The sequence below is a fragment of the Acipenser ruthenus genome, chromosome 2 (genome assembly GCF_902713425.1).
Source record: "Acipenser ruthenus chromosome 2, fAciRut3.2 maternal haplotype, whole genome shotgun sequence".
NCBI classification, from domain to species: domain Eukaryota; kingdom Metazoa; phylum Chordata; class Actinopteri; order Acipenseriformes; family Acipenseridae; genus Acipenser; species Acipenser ruthenus.
Genome location: NC_081190.1, coordinates 86,719,939 through 86,740,844, shown reverse-complemented (window position 1 = coordinate 86,740,844; position 20,906 = coordinate 86,719,939). Strand labels below are relative to the sequence as shown.

Genomic DNA, 20,906 nt, shown 5'->3' with positions numbered 1-20,906 from the left:
TCCTAAAACCATGCTGGCTGTCTCCCAGGATATTGTTACCATATAGGTAATTTTCCATTTTGGATCTTATTATAGTTTCCATAAGTTTACATATAATAGAAGTCAGGCTTATTGGTCTGTAGTTACCTGGTTCAGTTTTGTCTCCCTTTTTGTGGATCGGTATTACGTTTGCTATTTTCCAGTCTGTCGGTACAACCCCTGTGTCAAGAGACTGTTGCATGATCTTGGTTAGCGGCTTGTAAATAACTTCTTTCATTTCTTTGAGTAATACTAATACAAGTAATACAATAAGAGCAAGATACAATACAGTAAGTGACATGACCCTGTTTGTGGCACCTGGGCCTGAAAGGTGTATGAAATATTAACCAGTTTTTACTTATGAAATAAATCTTATACTCTGCATTATTTAGGTGGAAGATTCCTGGAAATCTACCGAATTTGTTGTACTTCCCCATCGTGATTCTAAAGATGTTTTCATTCTTGGTGGTACAGATGACATTCAGGTGAGCAGAATCCTATAAATCACACAAAGCCTATGATTTTAATGTGGAAATTGCTATATAACTTTATTTTAACAGTTGGGTTGACACTGGATTTATATCACAAACATCTGAAAAAAACCTAGAATTGGATTAAAAAAAAGGTGCATATTGCTAGTTTCACACTCACTGGATTCAGTGTTGTATTGTAGCCATTTACCACTGCAATGAACACATGTTTTCAGATTATATATATATAGATAGATAGATAGATAGTGGCAGGACAAAGTCCTGCCCTTAAATAAAGTGTGGTGTTTTTGTTGTGGTTGGCAGGGGTGGGGTTAATTTCTATCCCTGCCAAACATAGCCACAGGTTTAGTTGGTTAATTAATTACCTGTTTAATGGTTTTATTAATTTAATTAGTGTTACCTGCCTGTAATTAGCAGGCTATTATTTAAACAGGTAAAACGGTTTGTACAGAGCAGTCTGTGTGATGCTGGATGACACTAATTAAATTAATAAAACAATTAAACAGGTAATTAATTAACCAGCTAAAGCAAACATAGCCACAAAACCCACATTTTCAATGTTATTTGGCACTGATCGAAATTAACCTCACCCCTGCCAACCACCACCAAAACACATAAACACCACACTTTCTTTAAGGGAAGGACTCTGCCCTGCCACAATCTATCTATCTGTCTATCTATCTATTAGGGCTGTCAAGCGATTAAAAAAAAAAAATCTTAATCTCGGTTTTAATTGCATATTAAATTGATACAATTACTGAATCCATCTAATATTATTATTATTATTATTATTATTATTATTATTATTATTATTATTATTTTTAACTGTAAATAAAGTCTTTTAAAATTTATTTATTTAGCTAGGAAATGTACCCATTGAGACCATCGCCAAAATTTACTAGGGGCAGTAATTTAGAAATTACAAATACAACCAACACAATAAAACATGCGGTTCAAGCTTGATCAGCAGCATTCAGAGATCAGAAAACAGAATAAATAGGATATCTATTTTTAAATGAGATTGTTAACTGAAATATTATTATTATTTTTTTTTAATAAAATTATAAATAATATATAGCTACAGTATGCACATGTAGGAAATTAACTGTTCATTGTGAAGAGAACATAAAAAAAAAACTTTGTCATCATATCCAAAAACTGCAAACTAACAAGAAAAATTGGTAGGCTTTACATATTACGCTCAAAAAAAATAAAAAAAAAGTCTTATACAGTGGAACGTCGCATATCCGACCGTCACATAACCGCCCTGATCAATTAACCGCCTTGCTAAATAAATAAATAAATATTAAAATATTAAAATCAGTCAGCTATGTGTAGCAGTGACGTTTCAATACACCAGTTGAGAAAGCTTTGTGTTTTATATGATGGAGCGCGCAGTTGCAGATATTGGCAGCTTGTTGTTGTAGCTTTTTAAAGCATTTGAATTAAACAAAGCAAGCTTCATAAATGCAATGCTTACCAGAAAGCAGAACCAGGGAGGAAGGGACTTCTAGAGTTAAGAAAGAAGCCATCAGTTGCAGGTTACTGTATATTTACCATTTTTTTTGTAGCCTAATTAATCTCGTTTACATTTGCTTACTTTTAAAGCAAATAATTTCCCTGTGTTTAAAGCAGTTTGACTGTTGTTTTTGTTAACTAACCTATTTATGCATAGATGTTTGCAAATCTGACTTTTAAACATATCTGCCTATACCCAAGTCCACAGAGAGTCGGATATGCGACATTGTACTGTATTATCATACTTAGCCCCAATATATATATATATATATATAATATGCACAAACTCTTTTGGATTACTGTATTGTATGTACAGCAATACACCCACGATGCTGCATTTTGATTTCCACTTTTTTACAGGTCAATCTTGATGATAGCACAATTAATGTAGCAACAGTAGCATCGTCCCGCTATGTGGGCCCTATAAAACTACGTGTGGATGAATGGCAAAGACAGCTTGCTTTGTTTAGTCAAACACTGGTAAGTGGATTATATTTGAAACATTTGAAAAACAGAGTTTTTATATTTAAACAATGCTATACACAGAAGGGATAAACATAGGCGTATTGGCCTGTTCCTCATCCTGTTACTTCCCACAATGGAGGGTGTAATAATGGTAGTATATGTCAATGAAAATACACAGTGTCAATTTTAGATTGGTTGCAGTTGTTTTTATTTTTTAATTATATTCTAGGAAAATTAAGAATTTAAAACATTAGTAATGACCAATGCTTATACATTAGTTAAACCAGAATGTGATACATTTAAACCATTGGTTATGTCTGAACGTCATTTTTAAACATAATTGATGATATATATATATATATATATATATATATATATATATATATATATATATATATATATATATGTTTTGGATGGGGAGATTAATCACTGTTGAATTTAAGTGATACTTAAAGAGGTATATCTATCAAAATATTTAAACTTTTGCAGTTTTGAAAAAACATACATTGAAATCAACCAGACCAGGACTTGTAATCACACAAATTATTAAATTATTGAGCAAAATAATTGTGTGTATTATACAGTATATTGCTATTTGTTTACATACAAGAATTAATCGGTTTGAGGGGTGAGGGGTATTTTAGTGATCTAGCCAGTGGTGGATTAAAAGGCAGCTGCCCTTTAACTCCACAGGTTTAGAAATGAACTTTTTGAGGAGGTGCCACTCTGACCACCATTCTAGAAAATCTGGTGTTCCACTAGAGATTTTGGTGGCCCTAAATTTTTCTAAGTGAACCTAAAATTATTCACAGTACATCTGGTAAATAACAGTGTGTGAAATCAGCAGATAATAAAATCACCAAAAAAAGACTTAATAAGTATCATTAAAAAAAGCAATTTACTCAAATATTAAATCAAAGGATGTCATACAATTAGTTAACATATAGTTTAAGTAAAAAATACATAATTGTATGTTTTCAGGCATAAAAGTAGAAATCGTGTTTTTGGATGTTTTAAATCTTTACCATGGTTGTTTCTTCACAATATATTAAGTGGCAAAATACACATTTTCAAGTAATAGCATTACTGAGGCTTACTTATCCTTTTTTTGCTGAAAAAGCAAGTGAAAACTATCAAATTTAATCACCACATACTGTGAAATAAAAACATAACATTGATCACTATAAATAACATTTCCCTTGCAAATTGGGCCAGCATTGGACAGGGTGTGGAGTGATGTACCTGCATTTGTACCCCTCGATTCTGACTAGTTTCCCAAATCTAAAAAAAGATCACTATTTGGCAGCTTGGGTTGCATGTGCATTCTAATCTAGACTGTGTGTGTGTGTGTGTGTGTGTGTGTGTGTGTGTGTGTGTGTATATATATATAATCCCACACATCAGACGGAGCTGGTTTTTCACCTGCCATTTTCGCGCAAATTATGGCAAGGTGGTAAAATGCAATATTTTAGGATGGTCAGATTAAAAAATGCACAGTTATAAAAATGTAGCCTTATTCACAAACGCTCACAAGCCACATTTCAGTTACATTTTGTTTGAGTAGGACAAAACAGCAAATAATGACCAGTAGATGGAAGTCTGTCTGACTAGTGGGCATTACCTTCCTGGAATACTCCCTGTTATTATTGTGGAACATTAGTAAAAACAATAGCAAAAATAATTAAGTTAGCTTACACAGTTCTGACCTGTAGTTTTGAATGATGTGTTTTGTTATTATTGACGTATGCATGCTTTTTGTGACGGGGAGTTCTGTAGAGAGACGTAGTATGGAAGATTCGTGTGTCTGCTTTACTTCCATGCTACACTGAAGGTAAAATACCCATGGCCTTACACAATTTTCTGGTTGCAGCGGTTGCGGTTTACTACCTGTTTTTGCATATGGAACTGTGGACATTTAAAAATAAATAAATGAATACATACAATATAGCCAGCATTAAGTACTCTAGCAGCAAGAATATTAACAACTGTGTTGACCGTCTTACTAAGCACTGTGCTGTGTATTAGCGCCGCTGGTAAATAAATTTAAATAAAAAAGGAAAAATGTCTTCTGATGAGGAAGCTCCTCCCACTGTGCAATTAAAGGCTGTTTTGCCGCCTATGTTTATGGGAGATGGAAAAGAGAGTTTTTCTCAGTGGGCTCGCAGGTTTGAAGTATGCTGTGAAACAAGGCAGGGATGCAAAAAGAGCAGTATGTGAAATTGTTACCATCAAGATTAGCAGGAGCAGCATTCAGCTATTGGGATAGCCTGCCTGACAATATAAAAGATAAGTATGTTGAGGTCTGCAAGAAAATGCAAGCTGTTTTTGGTCAAAGTCAATTCATTACCAACTTTAACTGATGTCCTGAAAATCGCATGCCAATGTGAACTTGCTCGTACTACACTACAGCTTATGACACCACCCGCCTATGATGCATTCAGATCTCATGTATAGGGCCCAGTGATTTCACAGGCTGCGCGGAAATCGTGAAATTAGCCCAAATTAAAATACTACACACTGTAAACAAGGATGTCTCTAAAAAGCCTAAAAATGTGTCTGCAGCAGATCACGTAAAGCAGTATCCAGCAGGTATTTACACAGCAATGCAGGTAAGCTCTTCTGTAAGTCCTGCAACGTTATTGTAGATCACTACCGAAACTCGTCTGTTGACAACAAGTATTCACCGAAAGAGAAAGGCGGAAATTCAGAGCAGTACTGCGACTGCTTTACTTGCAAAGAAAAAAAAAAAAACGGTGACTTCCATATTCCAAAAGTCCACTTATTCAGTTTTGACCTGACAGAGGCATTTGTTTGCACAAATACCTGGACAACCAAAAGTTACGTTAATTCTTCAGACAGAGTGTAGCAAATGGTGGAGTGATTCCTTCATCAGCCCAGCTGAGACGTGAATACTTACCTCAAGTTGCAGAGTATCACAAGCAGGAGATTATGGAATTGGTAAAACAGTCTGGTTGCTTGTCAGTGGTCACTGACAAGTCGACTGATGCCCGAGATCAGTATGGGTTACATATTGTATTTGTTTTCCAAGACCTAAATGGTGAACATGCATCTGACGTACTGGAACTGAAAGCTGTCCTTGCAGATACACTTCACCTACAGGCTCTTAATTACAACACCGTTTCACAAGCTATTGTAAAGTGCTTGAATAACTTTGTTGTTAATTTTGATGTCAGTACATTTATCTGTATATTTGTTGTTTAAAAAAAAAAAAAAAAAAAAAAATCTGTACATGTAATTTGTAACATATTTCCGTGCACATTCCGCGAAATATGATACTTTACCTGTGACACTGCCGTGAATTTTAAAGAAAATTTCAGCGATTTTCACAGGTAGCTCTTCAAAGCAGCTCAATGCCAGGACCTTTGAAGATTGCACCACCACCTGCACCAACTGTTGTCAGTAGCTTGCATTCCTCTGATGCTGAAAAGTAGCTCTCTGTAAAAATAGATAAGTTAGTGTCTAAAGTGGAACAGCTGCAATGTCATGTTAACCGCATGCACAAATACTATCCAGAAGAGACCAAACATAAGCAACGCAACCTCAGAAGTGACTTTTATTTACCGTCACAGCAGAAATTGGAGCCCAGTCCGAAAATATCAGCTTGAGTGGGGCAGAGATAGTTACTATCAGTCTGAGCATGAGTATGGAACACGGAGGGACACCAAAGCATACAGAAGAGAGCAAGCTACACATAGGTCTCCATCTTATGAGAGGGGCAGGAGCCCCGAGCGTAGACTCGAGCCATGATCACAGCGCAGCCCTCAATGCAGATATTCTGATTTTGAACCACGACCACAGCGCAGCCCAAGCCCATATGCACGTGATCATCAAAGGAGGAGTGAAAGTTACTTTCAGGAGCGCCACAATTCACACCATCAATGCTCCCCTAGTCCTGCAAGACACCACAGACGTCATATGCAGTTTTTAGAGCCTCATAACCAGGGAAACTGCGGGCCAGTCCTCAGCTTCTCCATCTTCCAAGACCCGAAACCAGGAACCATCAATGGGACAAGACCATAATGGTAACTTTCATATGCCTTATGTGATGGGAATTATTGAAGACCAAGAAGTGCACATTTTTCTAGACACTGGATCTGGAATGTCTCTAATTAACAACGCTCTGTGACAGTCCATTCCTGCACTTAAAAATCGTCCCTTGAAGAAGAGCTATTTGCTAGCACAAACAGTTACAGAAGATTCTTTAGATGTTCTGGGATCAATAATCATCACCTTACGGCTGGGACATGAAACCTGCACCACCGTTGTGTATGTATTTCAAAACTCCAGTCAGTGTGCATTATTGGGATGGGATTTCTTTAAAGCACATGGAGCTGTTATTGATGCACATAATAAACAATTCAAGATTTGGAACCAAACATTGCCTTTGCTTCACTTACAGCAGTCTGCACCCTTGTGTTGTAATGTGGAGATACTTTCACCAGTTACAGTGCCATCCCTGACAGAGGTCATTGTCACTGCACGCATTGATCCATCATTGAGATGTAATACTGTGCCAAACACATACTGTGGTGTGTTAGAACCACACCTCATGTTAGATTGTGGACTTGCTGTTGCCCATAGTGTCTCATCTGTAGAAAATGGACGCACTGTGGTTCACTTGCTCAACACTACTAACCAAGATGTGGACATTCCATGTCATACCAAAGTGGGACAGTTTTATGCTATTTGTAATGTGCCTCCAATGCCTACAGCCTTGTAGATTCATCAGCCGTGAATGTGTTTCCAGTCGCTCAGATCTCCAGTGATGACTTACCTGCTGTTGCCCTCCCTGATGACCTGTTTAACCCTGCTCAGATGTCTCAAATACAGCAACTGCTAAGGGAACAAAAAGATGTTTTCAGCTGTGGACCAAGAGATATAGGACTGACTGATCTTGTTAAACACCAAATACGCACAGATGTACCACCTATACGGCAACAAGCATATCACACTTCACCACCCGTGAGCAGTGAAATTCACCGGCAGGTCCAACAGCTTTTGGATGACAACCTAATTGAACCCAGCCAGTCCATGGGCAGCACCAGTCCTACTTGTTAAGAAAAAGGATGGATCTCATCGCCTTCACAACTGGCGATAGTCTGTATCACTTTAAAGTTATGCTGATGGGCTTAACTAATGCTCCCCCAACCTTCCAACATTGAATGGAGCTCGTCCTACGTGGCCTCCATTGGCGCAAAACATTGGTGTATCTGGATGACATAATTGTTTTCGCTAAGACCTTTGATGACCACCTTAACAGTTTAAGAAAAGTGTTACAGCATGTGGAAGGGTGGGGGAAATCACTGACACCGGAGACAGAAAGTTGGGTTTCTAAACACCCCTTGGGTGCACTATTTATTTCTCGCCACAAGGTGGCACTGAGACACCGTTGTTACCAACGATGGTAAAGGTGTCTCAGTGCTCACCTATAGCGCACACGCCATCGCAATAAATCATAAGAAACAGAAGGCAAAAAGAAAACAAAAACAAATACACAAAATCTACAAAATAAAGGTACTGCACTCAGCAGCCAAAACAAACCCCAACCGTCGCTAGCCGCACGGCCCGGGACTCAGTCCTACACTCACCCTGTTCCCTCACTACTCTATACGATTCGGAGTTCTGCCCATTTATTTTCCCCGCTACACTTATTCTTTCTTTTGGCGTTGTCTTTTTTTTTCTTTTCAAGTCGCGCGCGACTCTCTTCCAGCCCCGCTCTGTCCGTCCGTAGGGTCTCTGCTGGCCCATTCATTAAAATCTGGCAGACCTGAGGAAACAGTAGAGCATTATCTTATAGGGCCAACAATCACCCCAAGACCCGCCTCCCAGCCATTCAGAGTGAGGGAAAGTCCACACACCCACTCTCCTACCTCCCCGTGTCACGGCCATGACTGACAGGCGGTTGTTGGGCGACTGCTGCCCTCTTCCTGCAGCACTGTGAACACGCCAGCAGAGTCAGCACAGGTCTCCCCCTGTTACACAGCACCTTTGACAAGCAGGCTTACAATTGCATCTAGCTATATGTCAACTTTTCCAGCAGTCTGTAGTCTTTTTAGGACACATGATTTCTGCCACTGGAATTCAGCCAGACCCCAGGATCACTGATAAAGTTCAGAGGTGGCCAAGACCAACAACAGTAACTGAAGTTTGTGCATTTATTGGTCTCTCCTCTTATTATAAAAAGTTTGTTCAAGGATTTGCACGACAGGCTGCACCACTGCACAATCTGACAAGAAAGCATGTTCCCTTTACCTGGACTGCAGAATGTGAAGATGCAATTCAATTTATTCGGCACGTGCTGTCACAAACGTCCATACTGTCTTATCCAAACTTTGAGAAACCCTTCATCTTATATATAGATGCGTCTGATAGTGCAATTGGGTCTGTACTTGCACAAACTCAAGATGGACTTGAGAAAGTCTTAGCATATGCCAGCCAGGTGTTGACACCCAGAATGTGGTCTGCTTTTGATTGTGAATTTTGGCCAATTGTGTGGTCTGTCAGACACTTTCGCTATTACTTGTCTGCTCACCCTTTCACAATAATCACTGATCACTGTTTCTAGTTTCCATGACACATCCCGTCTGTAATGTGGCAGGGTATATATTTCAGATAGATCTTTTCTCTGAAGGGAAAATATTTGGCTTCATATTTGAAAGCATTATCAGTGGTGAAGACATCTATATCCCTTGTGGGCTGCCCTATTTATTTTTCGTTAATTCTTTTGACTGGTAAAGAAAAATCTTACCTGTCACACACACAAACAATGCAGTAAAAAAATAAAATATAGAAACCCATTTAAATATTTAAAGTTTTTTTTTTTTAATTATCCTGGCAGCTGCACTATTTTAAATTGGTTTATGTGAAACATAGGGAAATACTAAATAGAACATTATATTCCCTGTGATTTAAAGGAGTAGTAATCAAGGCTTCATACCATGGGAAGCTTTGTACAATCAATTCTAAGAGTGTAACATATCTGGTTGCAATCAGAATTTAAATATGTCAAAATTGTACCCAATACATCCAAATTAGATGTCCCTGTGGATTATTTCCTAATGTGTTGATAAAAAAGGGTATTGTGTCTTTTGTACTTGACTAATTTATCCTGTTTTTATCTGCTTTACAGGAAGAATGGCTAACATGCCAGAGAAACTGGCTTTATCTAGAAAGCATTTTTAGTGCTCCAGACATTCAAAGACAGCTTCCCGCAGAAGCCAAAATGTTTCTTCAGGTTGACAAATCGTGGAAAGAAATAATGAGAAAAGTAAACCGACTTCCAAATGCACTTCGTGCAGCAACTCAACCTGGTATATTTATAATTTAAAATCAATAATACAATTCTACTTTTCAAAGTACACACACACATTGTATATATATATATATATATATATATATATATATATATATATATATATATATATATATATTCTTTTTTATGTTTTTTTTTTCTTTCAAAATAGGTCTCTTGGAAGCTTTCCAGAACAACAATGCATTACTTGATCAGATTCAAAAATGCCTTGAAGCATATTTGGAGTCCAAGCGAGTTATCTTTCCAAGGTTTGTGAAATTGGTTTGATTGATTTACTGCACACTTATTTTCAGAGCTTTTGTTTCACTAGTGCAATAAGTCAAATCTTATTGAAAAGGGTTAATGTTACACAAAAAGACTGTTTTAAGGAATGTTTATTAAAGTAATGTTTTGAATTAAAATGGACTGCAAGCATAAGCTGTGTATATATATATATATATATATATATATATATATATATATATATATATATATATATCTCAATCACTGCAATGATGACCACATATGTTTGCTATTTGCTACAGTAGGTAATAAAGTGTTGGTAATATTCCGTTTTTTCAATGTAGGATACCATATAACACCACTGTATTGATGATTATGTAGATAAATAAGCATGCAGTTTATAATTTATGACTCTCTCTATATATATAAACATTTTAAAACTTTACTACATTTTAATTAGCTTAATAAATATTGTTTTGAATTTTAAATCTTGCTTTGGCTGTCTGCACAGATTTTACTTTCTTTCCAATGATGAACTTCTGGAAATTCTGGCACAGACGAGGAACCCACAGGCTGTTCAGCCACATTTGAGAAAGTGCTTTGATTCCATTTCTAAACTGGAGTTTGCACTGATTTCACAAACTGAGGGGAAGGTGACACCTGCTGTTGAAGGAGAGCAGGAGAAAGTCTTCAGCAATGATATTTTAGCAATGCTGTCTCCTGAAGGAGAAAGGGTACATTGTTTTTTATTTCAATACATCATTTTTTACTTACTGTAAATTAAATAACATCAAATGTGTAGGCTGTTCTGTGACTGAATCAGTTATCATCAGCCTTCTATCTGGAAAATGTGATAATAGCTTGTCTAAAAGCTCAAACTCAGCATAGAGATATCATAATTCTTTTAAGTGTTCCACAACATGGCCATTATCTTTTGTCTCTGTTGTGAATGTGATGTTGTCCATACACTTGTTATGAAGAGTGGATAGAATATGCCTACCTACTAAGAATCATTTAAATAACACTGCATTAATGGGTTATTTTTGACCATCATTCCAGAACTTAAAACAAGTACAGGGGGGTGGTTATTCTGCATCACAGAATCTAATGTCAAGACTAATAGCCATGCCAACGCTCTGTGTAATTGGAACCGGCAATGCCAGGAGAAAAAAAGAGGGTTCACTACACCAAATTACAATAAAATCATTTTAAATCTTATACTTTACAGCTAGCAATTATAAGGCAGTGTTGTTACTGGCAATTCTTTTTTCAGGTTGGACTTGGAAAAGGTCTAAAAGCAAGAGGAAATGTGGAAGATTGGCTCGGAAAGGTTGAGGAAGCTATGTTTTCTTCACTAAGACGTTTAAGCAAAGCATCAATCGCTGATTACCAAAATAAACCGAGAGTTAAGTGGGTCATTGCTGGTCATCCTTCTCAGGTATACATTTATATATATACATATATACACTTAAGCCATTTTGTAGGATTATAGTGTTTAAAATACTTCCCTTTCATTTACTTTCAGGTTATATTAACTGTATCCCAGTTAATGTGGTGTCGAGACTTAAACCAGTGCTTAGAGGGGGATGACCATGATCATTTTGAAGCTTTGACTGATTTTGAGAAAGAGAATTTTGAGGTGAAATAAGACTTTAAAATGTTAAAATCAGTGCTAAAATGTACAGTATATTATTATTTTAGCACTTTCTATGTATGGTTATGTTATTGATATAATTGAAAATAAAATAAATGTTTTTGATTTTCTTTTGCAGAGATTGAATGCCTTAGCTGCATTAGTTCGCGGTTACCTTCCAAAGCTTCACCGAAATATAATCACAGCACTTATTACAATTGATGTGCACGCAAGGGACATTGTCACTGAACTTGTCAAAGAAAAGGTATTTCTATATTTTGCTACATTTGTTGATGGTTAAAGAATATTAATTTAATGCATTACGTAAAGAACACCACGCCACGCCATTATTATTTGTTTTGAGCTGCATGAATAAGGTAAAGAGATTGGCAGTATTGTTTTTCTTTTTTATGATTCAATTATATCCATCTGCTATGTTTTGGTTTAATAAATCATCTCAGTGAAACCATGCAATACTCTGTGGATTAGATGGCTATCAGTTTGATGAGGCAGTGCCTACATTATGGCCTGTATATATAATTGCAGATTTAATATCATTAAACTTCTTGTTTCAGGTGGATTCAAGTTCAAGTTTTGAGTGGCAAAGACAGCTCCGTTATTACTGGGACCTTGACATAGACAACTGTGTTGCAAAAATGGCTTTGTCTCACTACACCTATGGTTATGAATATCTAGGGGCATGCCCTCGTCTGGTCATTACTCCACTCACTGTAAGTGTCCCTCCAGTGTATATTCTATACATTAACACTTTGATTCACTCTCTTTTGGTCTTATAAATTAGTTCACTTGTGAGTTTGGTGTACCTGGTAAACATAATTGTACTAGTTTATCAGGTGTACTGTACCTCAGGTTAGTTTAACGTTTTGATAAGTACCCTTTTGTTTAGCTATTGATTAGTTTGATTTTAAGAGTTTGTTTTTAATTGGACTGAGATGAAGCCCATTTTATCTAGTAACAACCATATACATTTGAATAAAGTACTTGATTTCATAACCAATTTCACTTCCTGTACTTACCCCACATATTATGTTCAGCATGCAGTGCCAGTTTAAGGATCAGGTGGGGTCTTATTACCTTTTAACACAGGGTGGATTTTTTTTTTTATAAAAGCCTTGGTAATTCCAACTTGTTTACAGACCTTGATTAGCTCTTGTATTAATGTTACCTCAGGCAAATGTTTCTTTAGGTGAGGTAGTCCAAATATTAGTCATACTTGGGCTCTATGGTTTTAATTAATAGTTTGCACAAGCGTCCCCATATTAATTTACCATGGTCAATTGGTACTTTATATTTTTAACTGATTTTGCATTTACCTTATTTATCATTCTGTTCTTTACCATATCTGACAATAATCTACCAACCTTCTACACCATGGTATACAACAGTAATCATTTAACAGTCATTTTATTAATCACAAGTTGTATTCATCAGTTTTATCACTGGGCTTTAAAGCTTTAAGCTTGCCAGCTGGCTTCTATCCCCTAGTGACATCTCTCACATTCCTGATAGCTGTTAACATATATAAGGTTAGACATATTAAATGACACATTACCACTGTTTTGTTGGAAACACATGGGTTAAGGTTCATCATAACAGAAGCTTTCTGTTAGGAAGACTGGGCATTGGAGGCTCACTTCATTACACCCATGTTTCAGTTTTGTTTGAGAACCATCTGTTACTCAAGCTGCCAGTGTTTTTTTTTTTTCCATTACTGTGTTTTCGAGTCACACTGTACCATAAAAACATAAAATGTAAACAGAGTTAATGATTATGGAATGTCTGATTTTAAACAATGCAACTGTGTTTATCTTTTTGTTAACGTAAATAATCCTAGTTCAAATCAGGTTTGTAAATTGTAATATAAATGTGCTTTAAAAAAAAAAAAGTGAATTGTAATATAAATGCTTTCAAAATTGAAATGAGATTACATTTAATATACTCACAACTGCTTCAGACCATTATAAAAGCATTCAGCTGACCAAATACATTTTAAAAAGGGAGGTGGGTTGTTTTACAATACTGCTTTGAGGTTTTGGAATTGTTGGTAATTATTAATAGTGCTGAACATATTAGGATACACTTTGCTCTTGCTACTGTTGTATATGCTTCTGGGTTATGTCCTTTGTTTTAGTGCTAGGACGAACATGGGATTTTCATGTTCGGATATTCGCTCATAATTTAAATATTCATTCAGATATTTGCTCATTTTCAAAAAATAATAAAAGCCATTATATTGCTTAGAACGCAGGCAGAGACAGCATAGCAGCAGGGACAGGGGGGCGTGGCCCCTGTGTCTGTGCCTTTATTTTACAGCAAGACATTACACTATGTAACACGTTAAAGTTGAAAAATAACCCAGGAGTAAAGAATCTGTTGTGTAGGCCTTGCTTTACCCCAGTGAATTAACTACAAAACAAAGGATGCCAAATAGCAGTTCAAGTTAAACGTTGTTTTGTTTATTCCCGAAATAAATAGTACAAAAAGTTGACACGGCATTTTATTGATTTTTAACTTTCTTCATTCCTTTCCATTGCCGTTTCTTCACAGTAAACAGTGGCCATAGACACGTTTTCATAAAGTAATAACATGAGGTTTACTTGTACCTTTTTGTAGCTGAACAAGCAAACGAAAACTAATATTTAACTTTAAACACTTCAAATAAAACAAACGTGGAAATGGCATTGTAAAATAAAGCGGGAAAAAATCAGTTTTGGTTCTCGTTTATTACATTCCACATACAGAAGTTGTAACAAAAATATATATAATATATAAAACTATATAAAAATCACTACACAACATTTCCAGCAAGTTGGGCACTGTTTAAGCGAGGCATTTCAGAATGATGTGCTTGCCCTTTTTCTGTCCCATGAGCTGATAAAGCACCACAGACTGCTGAGGAGCTCCCTATTCTCCCTAGTAACTCCTGCAAAGCTGAAATAAACATGCAAGTAATTATCATGGTTTTCTATACAGAACCAAACTTGGTAAAACTAGGATCCCTCAACTATTCTAATTATTTGAATACTATGCTACTCTACAGATCTAGACACTATGGGGTAGATTTTCAAAGGCGACTAAGGACTTTAGATGGGTGTAACTCAGCTTTTTAGACGTTTGGATGGGGGTATAGTGTAACAGCGATTTTTTAAAGTGTCTAAATTCCCACGTTCATGTCCTTAGACGCCCATCTATCGGCGTCTAGTCGGGTTTTAGCTCATTACCATATTTATGTGTGATTTTCAAACATTTAGGCTCTGTCTAAACAGTCATTTAGGCGTCTAAAGTTAGACCTGCACCAATGACGTGTAGAGCATGTCTACGAAAAGGTGCCTGCTGCTGTCACTTGCAAGAACACAGTGGAAAGCTGAGAGTGGAAAGAGATGAGAGTTGACAAGAGGGAGACGGGTGTGTTGTAATGTTTGTGAACATTATATATTATTATTATTATTATTATTTATTTCTTAGCTGACGCCCTTATCCAGGACGACTTACAATTGTTACAAGATATCACATTATTTTTACATACAATTACCCATTTTTACAGTTGGGTTTTTTTTTCACTGGAGCAATCTAGGTAAAGTACCTTGCTCAAGGGTACAGCAGCAGTGTCCCCATCGGGATTTGAACCCACGACCCTCTGGTCAAGAGTCCAGAGCCCTAACCACTACTCTTATCTTAAACAAATATCGAGTCATAATCATGTATTGATTGCTAAAAAATAATTAGGTTTGTGTGTATATAGTTCATCCCTTACAAAAAAAAACTATAGTATTACTATAAGATCCTATAGGATTTCTATAGTGCCCTATAGTATTCCTATAATATCCTATAATATTTGTATAGTATTTCTAGTTGTACTACTTCGTTCTGTAGTGTTGTATAATATTTACTATAAAATTATATAGTATTTCTCTATAGTATGTCCCAATTAACTACATTTTACTATAAGATTCCTATAGTAAAACTATAGAATTCTTGTCATAAGGGATTATACGTTAATTTATGTTCCCCAAATTTGCATTTTCTGTGTTTTTTCAAAATTTCATCACATTAGTTTTTGGAGTTAAGTAACCCAAAATTATATTCATGTTTTTATTACAGGAAATAAACGTGGTAAGATCAATAAGCACGAAAAAAGTTCTCAAGTAAAGTCTGAGCAATAACAGGCGTTCAAAAGGTTTTAAGTAAATTATCATGCAGTATTTATGTATTGCTACGGGGTACAGCATACCAAAACATTTTCATTCAAATTAAGTTGCACTATAACACAAATTTATTTTCTCTGTCCCTTTTGCATGGCGAAAAAAATACTGTACTTAAAAAATTCAAGGTCTGATGCTTTTTTTAAATACATAAATTAAAAGGTGAGTGTCACAAAGACGGCCGGAGTGGGTGGCGTCAGACCAGAAACAGGAAAATAAACAGAGAGAGATGTGGAGTTTGGTGAAGCTGAGCGAATGCTTTCGCTCAGCATTTAATAATTACACAGAACAGAAAATAAAAGGGTTGAACACACAGAAAACAGGACACGGCACTTCACGCCAAAATAAAAAGACAAACAAAACGTACTAACACACAAAACAAATGGACGAACGTTAAACAAGTACCGTGCTGGCACTTCCAGCACGCTGTAGCAATTGTTATTTCTAATAATTTATCTCCTCTCTCTCTCACCCGTTCTCCACTCACGAACACCCAACCCCGAGTGAGTGAAATGTGCATCTATATATACTGTTGTGCTGGGATTCAATTACTAATTAATTATTCACTTGAATCCCAGCACGTGAATTAATTACGTGCAACCTCGTGCTTAAATACAATTACATCTTAAATAACTCGTGCTGCACACACCCATTTATATCCTGTATCTCTATACACCAACATTTACACACAACACGTAACATATAAACAAACTACGCACAAGGGCGTGGCCACATTGCCACAGTGAGATATTTATCTAATAACAAAACAAATTTGTCTCAATTAAGAGAGTCATTACTAAATGAAAAACAAATTCCATATTTATTTAGTTTTTCTGAGGCTGCATCTGGCTACCTTTTGAGCAGAGCATACGCCTTTCTCATCTGACGCTTTTATTTTGACTGTAGTTGGTTTGTCAGCTCCCTTTCCTTCTGCAGCGGGAGAGGAAGGCACTGCACTTTGAGTTGCAACGTCTAAAACCTAGATGAAACGCATCACTTCCCGATCTGCATACATTGTAATATTCAAAAGTAATTTACATAGACGACTAGCTGACTAATGTCTAAATATTTGAAAATCACTCCTTTCCCTTGGCATCTAACTCCGATGCTACCCTATAAGAGAGGCTGGGCGTCGATGCCACGAATAGTAAACTTAGACATCAACAAACGTCATTCATCCAAGCCATTTTTGAAAATCTCGACGGAAATGTAGTCGTCTAAGAAGACGTGTAACTTTGGACGTTTGACTAAAATTTAGTAACCTTTGAAAATCTACCCCTATACAACTACATGCAAAACAAACCAGTATGTTACAAAAAGTTAAACAATTCTGCTCTTTGGAGTATGAGTTCAGGAACTGGCCCATTTTGCAGATATCATCTTTATATACTGCTTCTAACTTGGTTGTTTTTGTTTACGTAGTCCAATCTTGAGAATCAGGCAAACACACATTTATTTAAGGTTACTCTGCAAATCCAGTGACACTGAAAGCCAATCATGACCACTGACTAAAACGTGTTATTGGGATATGTAAACAAAGATGATTTGTGCTATTGAAGTTAGGATTATTTAATTATTTAATTGGGAAAGTTATTTGAAGCCTAACCCTAATAATTGATTCATGATCTCTAATTATTATCCACTACAGGATCGATGCTACCTTTGCCTAATGGGAGCTCTGCAGCTAGACTTGGGAGGAGCTCCTGCTGGACCTGCAGGTACTGGCAAAACAGAGACCACCAAAGATCTTGCCAAGGCTCTTGCAATCCAGTGTGTGGTGTTTAACTGCTCAGATGGATTGGATTACAAGGTATAAAATATTTTCCTTCTTTCTAAATCTAACCTAAATAAATGGTTAATACATCAGTATAGCCCTTGCCTTCATCATACATGTGAAGGTTTATTAAGTATTTAGTTTTTTACATTTTTTATTTGTAGATGATGGGACGTTTCTTCAGTGGTTTAGCCCAGTCTGGTGCCTGGTGCTGTTTTGATGAGTTTAATCGAATCGACATTGAAGTTCTCTCTGTGATTGCACAGCAACTCATCACCATAAGAAATGCTAAGGCTGCAAAGGTACGCTTAAAGTAATAGTTATATAACCTATTGTGAATGTACAACATTGATTATTTGAAGTTGATGATTTACAACTGTAACCTTCTTACTTTTCACATTGTGAAAAACAAATCAAACAGGTGTAAGAGTGAACACTTTGAATACAGTGTATTCATGCATTTCTCAGATAACTAGGGATTACAACACATTTATTTAAACAGTATTTTTGTTAGTGGATATGTGCTTTAAATTGAGTATTTCTTACAAATACTTCTGGTTTGAAATAACTGTTCGTTCTTTGGAATAAATAGCAATATTCTGACATTGTTCTCTTTTTTTGATGTTCCAAGCTGTCCAGGTTCATGTTTGAAGGTCGTGAAATTAAACTGGTAATGACCTGTGCAGCATTCATTACAATGAATCCTGGGTATGCAGGAAGAACTGAATTGCCTGATAATCTGAAGGCTTTGTTCAGACCCATTGCGATGATGGTTCCCAACTATGCCCTAATTGCAGAGGTAAATTGCTGTTCATAAGTCTGTACTGTACTACTGTAAAATACTGTTAAATTATGTTATTACGATATTTCTACTATTTCTATTTCTCCACTGTAGGTTATTCTTTACTCTGAAGGTTTTGTATCTAGTAAGATTTTGGCCAGAAAGATGACTCAGATGTATAAACTCTGCAGTGAACAGCTTTCACAACAGGATCATTATGACTTTGGGATGAGGGCAGTTAAGTCTGTACTGGTAATGGCTGGGTAAGTGTGCTAGTATCCCTGCATCAACTAGATAAACTGTATGGGCCAATTAATTTATTATTTTAGCTGGAGGGTAATATCTAATTACTTGGACTAATGTCGAATATTACTCAAATCTAATTTATTTCAAAACATGGTTCCCATCAAAATAAAAGAACGACCATGATAGTACAGGCATTCTTGAGAAGAGGGACAAAACAGATTTTTTGTTCACTAATTTTTTTTTTCAAGTAATGTAAATGATAAACTGCTTTTTTGGTAGACAAGAATATGAGCTGCCAATTGAGTATAAGGAACAACCTCCTGACTTTTGCATTTTTTTGTGAAAAGCTCTTTTTGTAATTGAGGACCAAAATTTGGTCAACTCCGTCAGACACTATCAAACAACATTTTATTCTGATATAAACAACCTAAGAGAAGTTTGAGGGATTGAAATCTTTGATTCTGGTTAATGTGTTTGGAAATATGTGATAAAAGTGTGTTCTACACATTTATTGTTATACCTATACTTACATGAAATGCTCCATCACCAATTGTTGTTGAAATCCTACTCTCTTTTTAGATAAATGACAAAAAAAAACTTTAAAAACAAAGGAAAAGCACTGGGTCTTAAATAACAAGTATATTGTATATCAACCCTGTTTCTGGGAAAAATCTTAATGTATTTTCCATATTATTCATTAAAAAATCAATCTGACGGAGTTGACAACTGTCTGACGGAGTTGACATCTATCTGACGGAGTTGACATCAGAGCACATGAACAAGCTACCCAACAATGCACATAACTTTTTCTATTCAAATTCAAATTAATTTTTCAATGATAATTACTTTAATTGATTCAGGAAAAATCTGCAACTGCAATAATTTCTAATAAGTCATTTTATTGATCAAAACATTTGATCCTTATAACTGCAGAATGAGAACTAGATAATAATTAAATGTATCATAACAGTTCATCTCGATACACATCAAAACCATTTAAACATGATGACTAACATCTCTGAAACACTAGAACTTTTTATATAATATATGTCCTATGACCTATTACCAAAACGTGGTGACCTTTTAATTTAAATGATTTAGCAAATTAATTTTAATCTCAAAGAATCATAGTGACTTTATTGAGTCTGACAACACTAAATAACTATTTTTTTGCTAGATATGAACTACAGTTTAGCACAACACATGCTCTGAATACACTGGAACACTGTGAAACTTGGAGTTTGATGAGATTGGCATTAGCATGTATGCTTAAGAACAGCAACTACATGCCAGAAAATAAACTCTGCTTCATATATAGAACATTTTGAAAAAGACTGAACCCCTAAAAAGTAATTTTAGTTTAGTGAGATACTGCTCAGTCATAAGATTCAGATGCTATCATGGTCTCTCCAGTAGCAGCCCAAAAACACTGAATAGGATATTGCTCAAAGTCACAAAAGGAAAGTTAATGACTGGGCAGGAGATGATCGATATGTTAGTCTTCAATGAAGTCCATGACCTCTAGAGAAATGCTGTAGATTTCCCTTGTGCTGCTTGATAGAAGTGGCGAGGCATTTCCCATCAGTTTGACAAGGATGTCGGAGACTGGGCTGAAAGAGGTCATTCCTCTCATGTTTAGGTTGAAAATGGGGGTTAGGACCATGGGGATGCAGAAATTCCACCTTCACATCATTTTCTTCTGCATCTACAGTGATTGCTTTTGCTAACCACCAGTGATCGTCATACACGACTGCCAACCAGTCTCCATACTCAATGTTGCCAGCTGTGATCTTAGTTGTTGTTCCCTCTGGGCCCTCATCTGACTCCAGAAGCTCCTCCATCAGTAGCTCCAAATGACTTGTTCTCTCTTGGTTGGCAGATGCATGTTCTTTTGACTTTGAATCAACTGCAGCCTCACTGATCCTAAATTCAAGAAGTTCTTCTTGTTCTTGTATTGCTTGCTTGGATCATCTGACCAAAAATGGATTGTGTCAACTTGATGTTTTTCCCGAATATCTTTCAATACTGGCTCTAAATATGCCCAGATTGCTGCTGCATCTTGTTTTTTGACTGTGACTTGTCAGAATCCTGCTTTCTCTGTGTTAGTGTAGTAAACACCAGTGTGGAGGTTGATTTGTGGCAAATTTTGCCCAAAATGAGACGCTTGGATTTCTGAATGGTATTGCTTTCTTATTATCAAGT

General features: G+C 36.2%; 1 protein-coding gene across 1 annotated transcript in view; it reads left to right on the top strand.

The window, feature by feature from the left end:
* The window catches only part of dnah6 (dynein, axonemal, heavy chain 6), a 170,510-nt gene that overhangs the window by 44,690 nt on the left and 104,914 nt on the right, over positions 1 to 20,906 (top strand). Inside the window, exons 20-32 of the mRNA XM_059003180.1 lie at positions 411 to 503; positions 2,388 to 2,507; positions 9,643 to 9,823; positions 9,977 to 10,073; positions 10,559 to 10,781; positions 11,321 to 11,485; positions 11,573 to 11,686; positions 11,820 to 11,945; positions 12,256 to 12,411; positions 17,552 to 17,713; positions 17,842 to 17,979; positions 18,309 to 18,476; positions 18,573 to 18,721. Coding sequence (XP_058859163.1) covers positions 411 to 503; positions 2,388 to 2,507; positions 9,643 to 9,823; positions 9,977 to 10,073; positions 10,559 to 10,781; positions 11,321 to 11,485; positions 11,573 to 11,686; positions 11,820 to 11,945; positions 12,256 to 12,411; positions 17,552 to 17,713; positions 17,842 to 17,979; positions 18,309 to 18,476; positions 18,573 to 18,721 — 1,892 coding nt within the window. The remainder of the gene's footprint in view (positions 1 to 410; positions 504 to 2,387; positions 2,508 to 9,642; positions 9,824 to 9,976; positions 10,074 to 10,558; positions 10,782 to 11,320; positions 11,486 to 11,572; positions 11,687 to 11,819; positions 11,946 to 12,255; positions 12,412 to 17,551; positions 17,714 to 17,841; positions 17,980 to 18,308; positions 18,477 to 18,572; positions 18,722 to 20,906) is intronic.